Below are 18,085 nucleotides of genomic sequence, written 5' to 3' on the forward strand. Positions count from 1 at the left end.
CCTATATTCTGATTCAGTTCTCCGAGCGCTGTTGCTTATGTAGTCACAATGACGCCAGCCAAAGGGAGGCACTGAGATGCATTGAGAGAACTGGAGTAACCAACTCGTTAAAGTACAAAAAAAACCCGCAACCCCAACCTAAAAGTTCTAAATAAAACATGACACACCTTGCACTTTCTAACAACTCTAGATAAGGAATGAGCATGTTCTGTACCCACGCAAAGAATGCTGACAGCAAGAGACCCGTAAATCAAGTGGGAGGGATAAAAAATGGAGTAGCCGGGAGAGAAACACCCAGTTATGTAAAAGGCTGCCGGGAAGGACTTTGCTTTCCTTGCTAGCTCAGCTTCTGGTACGACTTGAGCCTCGCGGTTATTTCTCCCCTCCTAGCGCAAGAAGCATTTGAAGCGCAATTTTTTTGAGAGTCGCACAGCGATTGCATTTGATTCCGCCACCCCACCCCCACCCCGTCTCCATTGCCTACGAAAGAAAGCACGAGTTTGAACGATCACGAACTTCTGCCTTTCCCCTTTAACAAGCAACCAAAACAAAGAAACTTTCCCCGATTCACTTGCCGAGAAACTGCGGCTGCTACGCGAAGCAGCGCAAAGCGATCAGGAAATCCGGCCTGCAAGCACAGGGGTCGCTCGCCGGGAACTTGCACATGTCTGACTCGCTTGCGTCTCTTTCTTCTTTCTCCGGGAAGCCATCGCCGGCCGGAAAGGAGGCGCGATTGCCATCTGGGTTTTGCTGCAGACCGGCTGGAGTGAGCGGGATCCGGGCCCGGAAAGCAGAAGCGAGCCGGCGGAACTTTCGGAGAGGTTGGCGGTGAGAAAGGAGACGTGGGTGGGGAAAAGATGGGGGAGGGCGTTTTATGCTGCTTCCAGTCGTCTTTCGGGGTGGGGGTAGGGTAGCTCATGAAATCCGCATTTTTCTGTTATCCCGAGCGATTGGAAACGAGGACAAGGCTCCTTGCCTTTGGCTGCCGCTCTCTGAAACCCAAACAAGCATGGAAACAACAGGGGGAGTCTCGCGGCAGCGCCTTAAAGACATAACGGGATTTTGTGTACGCACCGTCGGGTGCCTGGATGAGCTGCAGCTTACCGGTCAGATTTATAGACAGGGGAACATCGAATGGCACTGGGAGGCAAGGTGATGGATTTCCAGAGCATAAGAAGTTCATTAAACAAGCATTTGCAGGAGTGAATTGGTGACCCGCGGTCACCAAAGCTCAGCCACGCCCTACGATCTGCCCTGCGCAGATAAGAGGAAAAATCGGGACAAGGAGAGCCCCCGGAGGATGGACGGGGCTGGGTTGCAGTCTGTGGATTTGTAGATTTGTAGGGCGACCGTCCAACCACGTGCAATGCAGGATCCTCAACGGAGGCATCCATGACAGATGGCCACGTGGAGGGAGATAAGGAAGGGATGGCTCATCAGTGGAAGATGGGAAGTGGCTCAAAATGGTTAAGGGTCGGGATGAGTATGCAAATAGAGTTTGAAACTGAAAGTGTGTACAGTATATAGTACTGAGGTCAAGCTGCCTCTTAAAATGGTAAACAAACAAACAGTACAACATCCACACAAAACCTTTGGCAATATTTCACAATATGGGGCTCTCTGAGTGGCAAAATGGATCTTCTCAATAATGGGCCTTCTCTATTTTGCACCCCCTCGGCTCGATTGACACCCTGTGTGGGGGAACCGCCTACACAGCCCTAAATCTGAACAAAACATTCCCCATCTTGGAAAGCATTTGCAGATACTGTACTGTATTAGATTTCAGGATCTGAACTGTGTGCAATGCTCCAGATGGTCAAGCTGTGCTGGCTCTATTTCTGCAGGAATAGTGTGGTACAGGAATGGGGATCTGTTGGCCTCTAGGTGGTGGACTGCAACTCTCCTCAGCCCCAGCCAGCACGCCCAAGGGACAGGGATGATGGGAGTAGTCCAATTACCGGTACTTCTTGATGGACTCCAATGTCATCAGTCCCATCCAGAAGAGCCAGTGTGGTGTAGTGGTTAAGAGCGGTAGTCTCATAATCTGATGAACCGGGTTCGATTCCCCGCTCCTCCACATGCAGCTGCTGGGTGACCTTGGGCCAGTCACACTTCTCTGAAGTCTCTCAGCCCCACTCAACTCACAGAGTGTTTGTTGTGGGGGAGGAAGGGAAAGGAGAATGTTAGCCGCTTTGAGACTCCTTAGGGTAGTGATAAAGCGGGCTATCAAATCCAAACTCTTCTTCTTCTTCAGAAGGAAGTCACTGTGCTGTCTACTTTTTCTTAGTTTGATGAGAAACACCCACCTATTTTAAGGTGTGCTGTCCTGCCTTCAGTTATGTCATGAGTCATTCCAGCACTTTAACTTGGCAGGGATGAAATCTTAGATGGTGTGGTGTGGAAAGCAGTGCAAAGCTTTTGCTGTTGTCTAGTTTCCTCCATGCCCAAGGATCACATTTCCTCTCATGCCAGGGACAGATAATAGATTCAGATGTCATTCATTATAGTCCTAACAATGCAGTTGGTTCAGGTTCTATAGCCTGTGCTTTGGGGAAAAACTTAGCGCGACTCATTCTAAATTAACCACTTTGGATTCATGTGATGAAGCAAAGATTTGTTGCTGTTCATATCCAAGGTTTATGTTTTACCCCAGCTTGGCTTCACTTGTCTCTTCAAGTTAAAACATTATTGCTTCCTGTCCTCCATTATCTGCAGGCATTTCTGCACAGACTTGAAGAAACCCATCTCTTTCTTTCTCTCCACCAAATTCACCTGACCCCATTTCCTTTAATATCTCCTTCCGTTCAATGCACCAGACAGAATTTTCTGCATATGACATACTTTGGTAGCAAGCATTAGCCCCTTCCCTGTGCTTTTATGAGCATCTTGTTCTTGCAGAGTTTACCAGGTCTTAGGGTTTGTCTCCATTTGATCTGCAGATTTTTGCAGATCAAGTTGCTATTAAAGGCACAGGAACAGGCAATGCTGACCTTTCTCTAGACACCTGGTAACCCATTACCTAAATTAATCAATCCCCATTTATTTGTTTGAGAACAGGAACTCCATGCTCTTCTCTAGCTTACTAACAATGGGCCTCCTGAACCAGAAGTCCCATAATATTCAACTTTTTATGTCATTTATTGCATTTGTATACAGTGGTACCTTGGTTTACAACCATAATCCGTTCCGGAGGTCCGTTTGTAAACCAAAACAGGTTGTAGCCCAAGGCGCGCTTTCATCAGTGGGGCCTCCCAAAATTAGTTCGTAATCCAAAAAAAAAAATGGGTTGTAATCCAAAAAAAGGTTGCAAACCGGGACACGCACTTCTGGGTTTGACGTGTTTGTAATCTAAAACGTATGCAAACCAAGGTACCACTGTACTGCCTTTCTGCCAAGGCACCCAAGGCAGTTAACAATTTAAAAATACTAAAACAAATAAGTTATATAAAGTATAGAGTGACAGAGTCCTCTCAGACTGGCTGGGGCCAATGGGGCATGCTCCCTGGCCTGGTCTCCCTCACTTCTGAAGGTGGGAAAGGGCTGCTCTGAAAGTTCTCTTAGGATATTGGTTCTTATTAGGAGACAATGTTCTTTGCTTCCTGGCCTGGCCTTCCTGATTCCTCCTCTCCCCCACCTGCACCCCCAATCACAGACCCACTTTGAGGGCAGAACTGGATAGTGAACTTCAAACAACAGCCTTTTTGTGTGTGTCAAAGTTGATCAGGCCTGAAATATACAGGATCTTTTCTTTGCAAAAGGGAATGTGTAGATACCAGGGTAAAAAACTATGTCACATATGAAAATTAAAAACTTAATTTGCTAAACTAATGTTACTGCAAGGGCATTTTCAACTTAATGAAGAGTCAGCCTGGAAATGGGGAGTAGAAATTGTGGAGTGAAATAATTAGCCTGCCTTGGCAGACTAGTCCTTAATTCACACCCACACACCAAGGACTCAGGCTAAGGATTCTGTAACAAGCACAAATAGAAAAAAGGTGAGTGCTGGAGACACATGTTGCTTCTTTAGATTTTGCTGGGATACTCTTCTGCCAGTTGAAATCCTTTTTTCAGACTTCAATGAATCTTCTTGGTCTTCTCTTTGTGGGATAACCAGCCTCATATAACCTGTTGATTGAGCCTCATTATTGCATGAAGGGGTTAATATCATAGAGCAGGCATAGGCAAACTCCGGCCCTCCAGATGTTTGGGACTACAATTCCTACCATCCCTAGCTAACAGGACTGGTGGTCAGGGATGATGAGAATTGTAGTCCTAAATTTCTGGAGGGCCAGAGTTTGCCTATGCCTGCCATAGAGTAAGCTGTCCTACCAGGCACTCTCCTTATCTTGGGAGGAAATAGGTAATCAAGCCTATGTTCCCCCGCAGTCTACCTAAGAAGTTCAGTGTGTGAAGAGGTTTGAACTGGTTGCTCCAGCTTAGACCACATGGCTCCCGCCAGCCTCTCTTGAGTTCCTATACCAATAATTTAGGAACCTGCCCTGCTTTGTAGCTAAGCCAAGGTTTACTGCCTGTGCAACTTTCTGAAGCACATGAATATGACCTTTGAAGCATTGGTAAGCAAACAATTTTTAAACTTACCAGACGTGTGGTATTTTTCGTATGCTGAGGGAAGAGCGAAAGAAACTTACCATATTTTCAAAACTAGGCATCTAGGGGTTTCCAGGGGTTTCATCACTTGAAAAGGAAGCACTGGGTCATTTTCCATTTTGGAAAATGTTCCACTTTACATCACAGCTTGAAAGGGGGGGGGCATTTCTGTGATATTTATTATGCCCTATCAGTGCGCATTACATGTTAAGAGTAATTTAAGAAAAGCAAAAGAGGTCCTATCCCCTGGGAGCTTACAGTCTAACTTCTAACTGTGGGAGACAGCAGGAGAAGGGAATGGAGAGGAAAGAATAAAGGGATGAGTGCAGTTATGCAGATTCAAGTTTTATTAAGGAATGTATATGCTGCCTTTGGGGGGGGGGGAAGCTCTCTAAAGGCAGCTTACAAAACATAATGAAAACAATATAAAACAACTTTTAAAGAAATGCATATTAAAAAATCAATTAGGAAGCTAAAACAGCTGCAGTTTAAAAATTAGCACAAAATGCAAATTGAAACCAAAACAGTTTAAAAGTCCTTTTTAAGAGCTAGCGAAAGTGGGAGGGGGGCACCATGCACATTTCCTTCAACAGAGAGGTCCAGAGATACAGGGCCAGAACTGAAAAAGTTCTTTCCAGTCTGCTGGAACTTGATGGGAGGCCTCTGATGCTGCTGCTCCTAAGGCAAATAGAGTCAACCAGCAAAGAGAACTACAAACAAATCTCCAACAATGAGGAGGATAAATAAACAGAAGCAAAAGCTAACATTTTGTTGCCGCCCTCCAGACTTCTTGTCGAAGAAGCACACAAAGAAGGGGCTCAGATGATGATCGCAGGGTCTGGGTCGGTTCATATTCAGCGAGAAATGATCCTTGAGTTGTTGCCATTTAAGGCTTTATAGGTCAAAACCAGCACTTTGAATTGGGCCCATCAATTAATTGGCAGCCAAGCAGTCAGGCCAAGATTGGCATTATATGCTCAAGGAACTTCTTGCCCCAGTGAGCAACTTGGCCACTGAATTCTGCACCAAACTGTCTTCAGAGGCCGCCCCACATGTAATGCATTGTAGTAATCTAACACAGAGATTACCAGAGTGTAGATGATAGAAGTTAGGCTATCCATGTCCAGATAGGGGCGTAGCTGGACCACCAGCCATAGCTGATGGAAGGCATTCTGTGCCACTGAGGCCACCTGAGCCTCAACCAACAGCATTGGATCCAAATGAACCCCCAGGCTGTGTACCCATTAAGGGCAGGAAGAACCACTGCAAATAAAAAAACCTGTGATTTCCCCCCCCCCCCCGCATCAAGAGTGCTCCCACCACTGGTTTGTTAAGCCATGCACACACAATATTAGCCACAGTCTACAACTATCCTGTATTTTCTTGAGAAATACTGCTTTTTGAGGTATTTCTCCTCAAAACAGCTTTGCTTTGATTTGAGAACAGAAGCCACATGTGAATTGAAACACAGTGGGGGAGAACTACCTTACTGTGTTTTAGGTAGGTAATGTGTACGCAGCTGTAGCTAAAAACAAGTTGAATCAGCAACAAAATGTTGTAGTGTGGAGTGCTTCACTCCCTGTACTCCATTCCTTCCATATCTAGTTGTGCATCCCCCCCCCCACCTGCAAAAAGCAGTGTTTTGTGACCCTCAGCATGCTCAGTCCTCAGTGGGGCATTTTTGGGGTTTCCCCTTAAGGGGTTTTTGTTTTGGTCACCCTAACCCTTCTTTTGTATTCCCTAACCCTTTTTTCGTACAGTGGTACCTCAGGTTAAGAACTTAATTCGTTCTGGAGGTCCATTCTTAACCTGAAACTGTTCTTAACTTGAGGTACCACATTAGCTAATGGAGCCTCCAGCTGCTGCTGCGCCGCCGGAGCACGATTTCTGTTCTCATCCTGAAGCAAACCCTTCTTTTGTACTCCCTAACCCTTCTTTTGTACTCCCTAACCCTTCTTTCGTACTCCCTAACCCTTCTTTCGTACTCCCTAACCCTTCTTTCCTACACCTACAAACCTGCTGTTTCCCTCAGGGGATGTTCATTTGCCTACATAAGCACTAGCACTGAAAGCCTGAACATCAGGGAGGGAATGGTTGACTCAAGAACCTTGTAAAACAACTCTCTGATTTTAGAACTGCGGCTTCTTCCCTACAGTTTAGTGTAACTTCAGCAGAGGGCAGCAAATTCCTTCTTCTGAAAGTAGGCAGTGCTGGTGGTTGTTTTACTTTCTGAGAGAGGCGTAGGATGTGAAGCGTGAATGCCTGCAAACTGATTGCCAAATAATATTCATGTTTTTCAAAAAAGAGAGAGTAGAAATTGGGGGTTGTAGATGGTTGATGGAGAACCCTGGGTGAGAGACAGAGAAATGTCATTCTCCCAGGGTGAGAAGCTGCGAGGAGAAAGGAAAGATCCCAGGTGAGAGCTGGGATGAGTGAATTTAGTCTGCGGGTGTTAAGGGCTAAGAATTATTTTTTAAGAGAGGACTCCGTATCCTACTTATTCTGTTCATATTTTTTGTAGCTGCTATTTTATTGTACAGTGGTACCTCAGGTTACATATGCTTCAGGTTACATACGCTTTAGGTTACAGACTCCGCTAACCCAGAAATAGTACCTCGGGTTAAGAACTTTGCTTCAGGATGAGAACAGAAATCATGCTCCAGCGGCGTGGCAGCAGCGGAAGGCCCAATTAGCTAAAGTGGTGCTTCAGGTTAAGAACAGTTTCAGGTTAAAAACGGACCTCCGGAACGAATTAAGTACTTAACCCGAGGTACTACTGTATTCTGAAAAACTTTAATAAAAACCTCATACCTGAAAGAGAGAGAGAGAGGTGAAAATTTTGATTGAGAGCTGAAAATTTTGTATTGGAGTTTGGGGGAGAGACACAAAACATTCCACTAAAACAACTGTGAATTTGCTCTCTGCTTGACTTCGTCCCATCTTCAATTTGTACACCACATTGTAAATTTAAAATGCCACTCTGTATTCATTTACCTCAGATTTCCCCCAGCTAAATGCCTTTAATGCCTGGTATGGAATTCAGTGGGGTTATAACCATTTTAAGATTGTAGACGTGGAAGGTTCCCCCCCCGCCCCCAAAGAATTTTCATCGCCCATCATTCCCTTGTTCTTCAAGTATGATTGTACATGACTGGAACAAAGGACCAGTGAAACATTGATCCCAGCGCAGTATTGCAACCAGCCACAAAGACTGTTCACATGTTCCATTCGCCAGCAGTAGCATCTGTTCACTTTGTAATGTTTATGTACTAATCCCACAGCTCTGTAAGGCAGATTATACACAGGAACATAGGAGGCTGCTTTAATGAGAGTCAGGCAGTTTGCCCATCTAGATCAGTGTTTCCCAGACTTGGGTCTTCAGCTGTTTTTGGACTACAGTTCCCATCATCCCTGGTCCTATTAGCTAGGGATGTTGGGAGTTGTAGTCCAAAAAAAAATAGCTGGAGACCCAAGGCTGCTTGGACCAGGGATGAGGAACATGGGGCCCTCCAGATGTTGCAGTACCACAACTCCTATCATCCCTGCCATTTATTATTATTATTAATAATAATATAACGCCCTATACCCGGAGGTCTCAGGGCAGTTCACAGAATAAAATCAAAATATAAAACCACAAAATACACAATCAAAATAAAAACAACAACCCAATACCCCCTCCCAACCCCCACATTTTAAAAGGGCATAGGATGTCAGGAAGAACTTCAGTTTCTTAGGGCAAGACTAGCTCAGTTAATTAGAGCATGATGCTAATAATGCCAAGGTTGCCGGTTCGATCCTTGTATGTGACAGCTGCATATTCCTTAAAATGGTTATAATGGTTTTTTTTTTACTAGCTAATCCTCCCAGTTCTACAAATCTGTGATCCTATGACTAGATGTTAGGGAGTCGTTGCAGCTCCATAGTTTTCATCTCTTCCCCTTGTTGTTTCGCATTACTAGATTACAGCACATAGTGCCATGAAGCCGTACCAACGCTGCCACCTGTTACTGGTTGGACAGAGAAATACACAGTGTATAATGATGCCATGTTGCGCCTTGTGCATGAAACCAGGCATCCAGAGAAAAGAAGGAGAGAGAGAGAGAGAGAGAGAGAGAGAGAGAGAGAGGAGCTGTAGTCTATTAAGGCGGTGAGAGTTTTAGGAGACTCCTGTTCCCTTCACACAGCTACACTTTCCCTCTTCTTGGAGTCAAGGCGCTAACTCCTTGGTAGAGGTTGGGCAACCAGTGAGTGCCCCTCTTCAGTTTCTCAAGACATCCCTAAATACATTGAAATCTTGAATTTGCAAGAAATCCTTTTCATCCCTGCTCCACTGCACATACTAAGCAGTGAACAACATATTTAGTTCTGCTTTCTGCATTTATTTGTCTCTGTGGTGTACCTCAGCTAATAAGAGTTCCCTCTAGTGGCCAAAGGAGGGGGGGAATCTTCTTGGTCTCACAGACTTTAGAGCTAATTACTGTATTTTTCGCTCTATAACACGCACCCGACCATAACACGCACGTAGTTTTTATAGGAGGAAAATCCGTAGGCATGCCACCCGTAGGCATTCCCTTCATAACACGCACAGACATTTCCCCTTACTTTTTAGGGGGAAAAAAGTGAGTGTTATGGTGCAAAAAATACGGTATCTCACGTAATAATTGTGTGTGTGTTTTTATGGAAAAGCATTTGGACCACTGTTATTTTATTTTTCACAAAAGGAATTTGCACTTTTGTCCCAATAAGCATCAGCTCCAATGAGTTAACACTTTTGTAATGGAAAATAAGGCATGCAGACCCAGACAAAAACCCATATTGTGCAAAATGAGCTGAAGAGGAGCTTTATTTCACAACGGCTGTCACATGGAAGACAGAACAAGCTTGTTTACTCCTGCTCAGGAGGGTAGGACTCGAACCAATGACTTCAAGTTACAAGAAAGGAGATTCCGACTAAATATTTGGAAAAAAAACTTTTGGACAGTAAGAGCTGTTTGACAGTGGGTTGTGGACTCTCCTTCCTTGGAGGTTTTTAAGCAGAGGTTGGATGGTCATCTGTCATGGATGCTTTAGCTGAGATTTCTGCATTGCAGGGGGTTGGACTAGATGACCCTTGAGTCCCTTCCAACTCTTAAGATTCTATTTTGATCTGCAGGGCAGCAAACATCAAAGTTTTAAAACAATACAATTTAAAATGAAATAAAAGCATATCTCAAACATTTAAAGACAATTAGAAGTGTTTAGCATATCTAAAAACCATCATGCACTCTCACTAATTCCAAGGCTGCTGTGGCCAGTGCAGTGGTACCTCAGGATAAGAACTTAATTCGTTCTGGAGGTCTGTTCTTAACCTGAAACTGTTCTTAACCTGAGGTACCACTTTAGCTAATGGGGCCTCCTGCTGCCGCCGCACGATTTCTGTTCTCATCCTGAGGTAAAGTTCTTAACCTGAGGTACTACTTCGGATTAGCGGAGTCTGTAACCTGAAGCGTCTGTAACCTTAAGCATCTGTAACCTTAAGCGTCTGTAACCCAAGGTACCACTGTATATTTCAGCCATCAAAGGCCTGGGTATTTTAATTTTAAAACAGGAATGTTTTAACATTTCTCCTGAAAGTCGATAAAGACAGAGACATCATATGCTCAGTCACTGTAGATACATTTATAGTCCCAGAATTTTATTATTGAATCTTGAGATGATGTATGCATTTGTTTTATGTGCAGCTGGATAAATGTGCTTATGCCAGGCCTCACCACTTACATGGACCACACTCATCAAAAGACATGTGAACTTGCCTAAGTTGTAATTTTTGTGCATTCCTAATAAGCCATAAAACAAATGGAGAGCAACTGTTTTCCTTTGATAGCATCACTTCTGGTATGAAGGTTCAGATATACAGAATGCGAACGCCTGTGTTCTCCACGTAGTAATTTTCTTCTTCACTGGTTTTTCTTTTTCAGCAAAGTGTTTATTGCCCAGCTCTTCTCTCCATAGCTCAACAATCCTCTGGAAACGCGATCGAAAACTCCCGCTTCTCTTTCTTCAGATTCAAGGACCGATGCCTTTGCCATCCTTGAAAAAAGTTTTTTTTGGTCTGTCCCTTACCTCAGTCATATTCACAGCATGGTACATGGTCGTCCCCTCCAACAATGTGGTGGAATATAACAACTGGATGTATTTCTATGACTACGAGCCCATCCATAAGCAGAACTTCCTCTTTACGCTACGCGAGCGATCGAAATGTGAAGACAACAATCCGTTCCTCATCATTTTGGTGACATCACGGCCTACGGATGTGCAGGTAAGGCAGGCCATTCGAGTAACCTGGGGGTCTCAAAGATCCTGGTGGGGGAACCAGGTGTTGACACTGTTTCTGTTGGGCAAAGGAGCAGAAAGCGACGACTTCGCAAGCTTATCTATAGAAGATGAAAGCATTCTTTATGGTGACATCATCCAACAAGACTTCATTGACACTTACAACAACCTTTCCTTGAAAACCATCATGGCTTTCAGATGGGTGACGGAGTTTTGTTCCAGTGCTAAATACGTTATGAAGGCAGATTCAGACGTTTTCATCAACACGGGCAACTTAGTGAAATTCCTTCTGAATTTGAATGCCTCGGAAAACTTCATTACCGGCTACCCTTTAGTGAATACCTTCTCTTACAGAGGATTTTATAAGAAAACCTATATTTCTTACACGGAATATCCCTTTAGGAGGTATCCTCCATACCTCAGTGGACTTGGTTATGTTTTTGACACCAGACTGGCTGCAAAGGTTTATAAAATGATGGGTCATGTTAAGCCTATTAAGTTTGAAGATGTCTATGTTGGGATCTGTTTAAATATACTTGGTGTGAACATCTCCATTGCAGAAGATAAAGAACTCTTCTACTTGTACAGAATTCGCTTTGATGTTTGCAAGTTCAAGCACTTGATTGCTGTACATGGTGTATCGCCCCAGGAAATGGTTTCCTTCTGGCAGGAAATAACAAGAGAGACTTCACTTCTGTGCCAGTGATTCCATCCTGTTTTAAAATCCTGTTACTTCAAGCCTGTTTGCTCCCCAGCAGAGCAGGGGTGGGCAGATTTTAGGCTGTGTGTCCCTCCCCCCCCCAAAAAAACCCAAGAACTACTGTTAAGAGCCAGGAAGAAAATCTGTAAGCACCTTCCAAGTCTACAAAATGTCTTTTCCCAAATGTGGTTCGCCAGCTGTTGTTGGACTACAACTCCCATCATCCCGTCACTGGTCTTTGCTAGCTAGGGATGATGGGAGTTGTCGTCCGACAACAGCTGGAGACCCAAGTTTGGGAAACGCTGCTTTTTAGAGGTTGAGGTGTTCGATGCTCTCCCAGCTTCTGCAGTTTATACGACATAAATTTGTGAGGACTTTTGTGAAGCTAGGAAATGATTATAAGGAAAGTCTTATGCACCAGTGGACATGCACATATTGGACACTCAGCGGGGCCCATTATAGTTGCAAAGTTCTGACCTTATGCTTCTGCTTCTAGAAGGGGGAGGCAGAACATTTGGGTGATTCAGCAGGAATGTCCTTTGCACAGCTTCTCCCAACCTGGTACGCTCTAGAGGTTATTGCGCTCATAGCTCGAACCATCTGTGCCCACCAGCCATGCTGGCTATGGCTGATGGGAGTCCAAAACATTTGAAGGTCACTTTCAGAAATGTAAATACTAGTTGAGTAGTTGTGCTTAGTGCAATACTGACAGAGGCCTGCTTTGTGCACCACAGTAAGCCAGAGCAGGGCATACCATGAGTCCATGAACATGCTGGTTGCCAGTGAGGAAGTGGCACTCGTTTTCCTCCTCCCTGGACTTCTTAGCTCACCGCAGCATGTGCTTTGGCTCAGCGTGTCATCCAAACCAGGGATCATGGTTAAGGTGTCTCAGTCGTGACCTGTAACCATAGATGGTTGTTAAGGAGGGAGGAACCTAACCAGGTTCAGGCAACATGCTAAGCCAATCCATGGCTCCACCGCCATTTTGCGCTGTCCTAAAAAGCACAGGGAGGAACAAAAATGCCTATGGCGAGCCATTGTTTTGGTGCTAAACCATGGTTTGAACTGGGTGCGTGGTCAATGTGATAGCCTGTTACCACATAATGAAAGATACGCTTTCTGCAAATGGGTTTGTGCATTCTGTTCCTCCTCCTTTAAATAAATTTAGGGGAGGTATGTATTACAGCTCCGGAGAATCGAAAAGCACTGAAATTTAACAGTGGCTAGATAGTTATCCACTGCCGGTCATATCTTGACATATCTAAACCTCTTGTTTAGGTTTGCTGCAGTACTTTTTAATTTTAATAAGTTTTTACTGGTGGTCTGATAGCTTTCAAATCACGGAACTTCCATCCATGGGAAACTCACTTGATTCCCTCAGTAAAGGGAACCTCAGACAATAGGTCAACACTCAGAGGCGTACCTAGGTATTGGAGAGACTGACTCTCGCTGTTGAAACTTCCCGCCCTTCTCACATCGCAGCACAAAGGTGTGCGTTCGTCCCCCCTTACCCTTATTCCAGACACTTTTTGAGACAAATAGAATGGAGCAATTTCTAATGTGGCAATTGTGGTAACGTGATTGGGGGCGCATGCCGATACAGCTTCTTGCCCAGGGATCCTAGGGATGCCATTGTCGACGCTTCACTGCTTCAAGGCACATTTGGGATAAGATTCATTTATTTCTATAATTTACACGCTGCCTTTCTGTTCTTAATCTGCACAAGCATCTAAAATGCAAAACAGCACAGTAGCCGAACCATTGCCATTCCTTTGAGAGCAGCAGCGATTTAAAAATGCACTGAGAGCCAGAACTAAATAAGTAAATGACCACTGAACCATTCCGGAATCCTCTGCTCAATCTGGAAAAAGTTGTTCCTCCTGTGTGTGTGTTTTGGTAAAACACATAGATATCCAACTACGGCGGGGTCCAAAACTCTTCCCAAGCTGCAAACCAGCGGCTTCAAATGTCATGTGATAGGTCATTTAGCTGTTGTTCTTAGGGTTATGTTTTGTTTTCTGTAGTTCTTATAATGTTGCTGCTGTATTGTTTTCATATAATATTAGTACTTTGTGAATTTTGAATAACGGGAAAGTGGAATAAAAATGAATGTTGGCTCTACCCTTGCCTCCGGTCATGGGGGGTGGGGTGGGTCGTCTTCAGAACTCCAACTGGTCTTACATTCTCAGGAGATCCCAAATGGGCGGGATCATACACAAAGAGGTCGGTTAATCACCTTTCATCACTGGACGCCGGTCTGTTTTGGTTTTGCATACAATTTTCTCTCCTGTCTTTTCTCCTCTCTTACTCTTTCCCAGTCACTTGTGTGTCTCCCTGCTCCCCAGTGGTTTCCTCTCGCCTCCCTTTCTATAGATCCCTGCCTTTTCATCTCTCTCCCGCTTTCCTGCTCACTTCTAGGACTAACAGCTCCCGCTCCTGCTATCCCATTGCACCCTTTCTGACACAGCACCCACTCCCTTTGTAGCTTGCTTCATCTCTCGACTTCCATCTCTCTTCTTGTGCCCAAACCATCCTGGTTCCTTTGCCTCCTCTGTGTTATTCCTCTGTCACTCCTGTCCTCCCACAACCCACCACCTTGCAAGGACCTGGCTGAGACACTTCTAACCACTGCATCCTTTGGCTGCTGGCTGTTCCCACCCTCCAGGATCCCCTCGCAATCTGTATTCAAATAAACACTTTAATTAAGATGTTTTTGATTTTATTTTTACCATTGGAGCGATATTTATTAGTGTTAGGACTTGGTATAAATTTATGTGGCTCGTGACCTCTCCTGGAAAGTTTCCCCAGGAAGAATGCAGTCCTTCAAGCTGAAAAAAGTTCCTCATCGTTGCCCCAGCAATTCCACTTACAACTCTTAAAACCAATTGTCTGTCCTTAGCAACATTAGCTTAGGATGCTGTTCCTTTTTTTGAAGGGACAGGGAACTCCTCCAACTTAATGTCACTTCAGAAAAAAAGCGCATGGCCGTAGCTCATGACTAGTGGGAACTGCAACATAATCTTGCAGTGGATTCGCTGGAGAAGTTCTCCCCCGCACACCCCAAGTTTGTGCATGTGTGTCTCCTTGGACCTTTCTGCCGATTCCCTTGGTTATGTGCTGGCTCATTCGCCAACTGCCTTTCTCTCCTGCGCAGCCCATCCTTTGTGTGGGGGCAGTGCATACCAACTGTTGCTTTCCCTATTTCCCTCCTCGCCTTCCTGTTTCCCACCATCCCCGGGCGGTGCGAGAATAATCCACACACATCTTTCAGAGCTATTGCCTAGCTAAGGCTGAGGTAACTTCCCTTCTGTTTTCTGTGTGTGTGTTCATGTGTGTTATTTCTGTGTTTCCTTGCTCTCTCCACCCTCTGAGGCAAATGTGTATGCTGTGTCTTGTGTTTTTTGGAAGGGATGGCTCATTCCACTTTGTGGAGCCACCTTTTAGAAGTCCATGGGGTGCTCAGTTTTGCTGACAAACTGGAATGGCCAGGGTAGGGGATCAATCCAGTTTGCTGCTGGAGGGAATGACGATTTCTGGTGTGGGCTGTTTGCTTTCCTGATGCAGAACTCAAGCAGGGATCAGAATCGTTTATTCCTGCGTAGGACGAGGACGTGTGTGTATCAAAAGAAACAGCAAGACACCATAACCCAAAAGAGAAAAGAGGCTTGTTATTTATTTAAATATGCTCCTTTTATAGCCTTTATTTTTTATTTTAACCATACAACCAAAGCCTTCCCCCACCCCCAAATCAGTAGTTTACACTTCCTGTAGACATTAACATAGAATCTGCAGTTGCATGAAACATATATTCCTCACACATTTAAAAGGAAGGGGGGGGGGGGAAAGCTACTTCTAACGCACACACTGAAAGATACAATGGTTGCCCACATCTAGAAGTGACAGAGCACCGCCACTTTTAGGTTATACTACAGCTAATGTTATATTTACATTTCGTTTGACCGTGTTTCAGATTGTCTCTTAGAGACAGATGTAGATTAAGTACAAAAGAAACCTACTAGTACCAAGAATTATGAGGTTTCGCCAGTTTCTTCCTTTCTTGCGCATTATGGTCAAAAGTGCTGGGTTTGGACAGGTTAAAATGAGTTCGAATCATGATTTCAGTGTGCGGTTGTAGATGCCACACTGGGTTCGTTTTTAAAACCAGCAAGAATTGCTTCCAGAATTCTTTCTGAAGTCTACCTTAAGATGTGCACAAATGCGATGTGACAACAGCATCTATGTGCTGAGAAAGGTGTCTGTTCTCTGGCTTGGCTTCAGCCTCATCTGGAAGAACTGATGGGCACAGTGTGCTTTCCTACATGAACATCTGCATACATCTCATGATGCAGTTACACGCCTGTGTTTTTAAAATAACCGATGCCGAAAGATTAGCAAAGTAGAAAGCAGCTCTGTAGCTCTCCCAGATTTGGCTCCCTTATTTCACATTAAAAAGGCCTTGAGCTCCTATTGATTGGCTTTGGCGAAAATGGCATCGAACACCCTTGTGCTCTCAATTCAACAATGTAAGAAACGTGTTCCGATAGGGTGCCTTGCAGAGAGAGAGAGAAGCATTGCTGTTAAACCAGAGTAAGTGGTCTCTTAGGTCCTACTGCATGGAGAATGAGTTGGTCCACCAGGACTGTAGCTCACTAGTCAAGCTGAAGGTCTCAGGTTTGATTCCCAGAATCTCCAACCAGGGCTAGGAAAATACCTTGCTGGAAACCCCGCAGAAGCTGCGGACAGCCAGTGTAGACAATATGGGCTTGACTCAGTAGCTTCCTGTGTAGTGGCTGAGACTCTCTCACCCGTTCCCATTTGCTTCTGAGCCACCTCAGTGGCTCTGAGAATCTAGTGGTGCGTTATTCACCAACCCTTTCCTGAGTCCAAGTTAGTGTAGACCCTTTTTTTTTTTCAGAAGAAGGGAGTAGGGATTGTGACTTAAATTGCAGCCGTAGTAAATAATTTAAGACTGCAGCAGTGCTAGGTTTTATGAAGTGCCAGGGCAAAGATGTTTACTTTTGGCCTGGGTATCTTTTAAGTATTAATTGTTCTGATTGTGGATAAGTGCCAGACTTTTCGCTGAAAACCTGCCAGAACCTTTTACTTACTTAAAAAGTGACTGGGTCATACGTAACCCTAGGACTGTGGAGAGAGGCTTGGCAGCAGCTAATGTTGCTTTTAAACAATACTCTGCAATTAGGGGCAATTTCTTCTGAGAAATTATTTAAGGCAGACACGTTTATGGCTGGGAAAATTAAGATATGGCCACAACGTTAAGAGAAACGGCTCCAGCAAATGCCACTTTCCCCAGCCACGATACTCATTTTTTAATGAAGTGTTGCCTTCTGGAAGCTAAAAACATGTTGGGCTGATGCCCCTGTTTAGCCACACTGAAATTAAAGTGACAGTATTGCTTTACTGAATTTTAGAACAAGTTTAAATTCTAGAAAATCAGCTGTGTGAAGAAATCAAGAGTATGATGTTTTCAACAATTCTACATGATGAATACACCTGTCTACCTTCGCAGATGCCTTTTGTTCTACATGAAAGAACATGTTTCTTCTAAGGTGGTGCCTTGATGGTGGCTGTTTTTAAAATCTCCTGCTCGGACAGTTGGGATCACCTTTTGAATCGACTAGAAGGTTTTCTACTGAATAATCTAAAAATTAGCTAAACTTTACAGTCCTGTCCTATCTAGATCCTACTTTCTTGCTGCATTTCTGTTTTGTCTTAAATGTTCTACTCCACCACATGTTTATCTCGAATGGAAGAACAATTACGCTACAGCAATTGCAATGTCACATTAATAGCAATCTGCTGGGGCAGATACATATGGACTCTGCTACTTAAAATAAATTATAGGGGGGGTGTGTGTGTGTGTGTAGATATATGCACATATGTATGTTTTTGTGGAATCATTTTCAATATCTCATTCCACAATTTAAACACACCTGCTTTTCAAAAGACAAATCCACTTACAGTACCAGAGCAAATGTTTGTCATTAAAAAAAAAAAAGCATCCACAAAAATGCCTCAGAACCACAAGTTATGGTTAGCTGAGCTTTCAGAGCAGGGCACAGATGATAGTTTTCATTCCAGAGCTGCAACAGGGGTGACAAATAAAATATTGTGGGGGCCCAGATATGCCCCACCCTACATAATCATATGGTGATTTGAATGACAATGCCCATCAACTTGGGGGGGGGTCCTACTCAAATGTTTTACTGCGGGGGCTGAAGCCCCCACAGCCCCTAGGAGTTGGCTCCTATGAACCCCTAAGATTTTGGTTGGATCATGTAAGTTATGTGAGGGGGACTATGGGAACTCATTAGGTCAACTTTGCGCCCTAAATGTTGGAAGCCCGTTGTCCATGCTGAATGTGCATCCATGCGCTCATGCCTAGGGGAATCATAGAACTGGAAGGTACCCCAGGAGTAATCTACTCTAACCCCCTGCAATACTCAG

The 18,085-nt window shown here is 44.4% G+C and overlaps 1 protein-coding gene across 3 annotated transcripts; it reads left to right on the forward strand.

The window, feature by feature from the left end:
* Positions 1 to 288: 288 nt before the first annotated feature.
* On the forward strand, positions 289 to 13,740 carry B3GALNT1 (beta-1,3-N-acetylgalactosaminyltransferase 1 (Globoside blood group)). 3 transcript variants are annotated; one of them, XM_083739825.1, is made up of 3 exons: positions 702 to 828; positions 4,387 to 4,574; positions 10,566 to 13,740. In XM_083739825.1, exon 3 carries the CDS (start codon positions 10,664 to 10,666, stop codon positions 11,624 to 11,626), a length of 963 nt encoding a protein of 320 aa, XP_083595951.1. In that variant the 5' UTR covers positions 702 to 828; positions 4,387 to 4,574; positions 10,566 to 10,663; the 3' UTR covers positions 11,627 to 13,740. The 3 variants fall into 3 exon arrangements, with proteins under 3 accessions (XP_083595949.1, XP_083595950.1, XP_083595951.1); XM_083739823.1 differs by lacking the exon at positions 4,387 to 4,574 and having other exon boundaries at positions 289 to 828; positions 10,600 to 13,740; XM_083739824.1 differs by lacking the exon at positions 4,387 to 4,574 and having other exon boundaries at positions 690 to 828.
* Positions 13,741 to 18,085: the final 4,345 nt, after the last annotated feature.

The sequence above is a fragment of the Podarcis gaigeae genome (genome assembly GCF_964106915.1).
Source record: "Podarcis gaigeae genome assembly, chromosome: 5".
Taxonomy (NCBI): Eukaryota; Metazoa; Chordata; class Lepidosauria; order Squamata; family Lacertidae; genus Podarcis; species Podarcis gaigeae.

Excerpts from the sequence above, each read along its gene's own strand:
- B3GALNT1 (XM_083739823.1), top strand. The coding sequence starts at position 665 with ATGTCTGACTCGCTTGCGTCTCTTTCTTCTTTCTCCGGGAAGCCATCG. Across the intron at positions 829-10,599 it reads AACTTTCGGAGAGGTTGGCG|CTCAACAATCCTCTGGAAAC; the intron begins GTGAGAAAGGAG and ends TTCTCTCCATAG.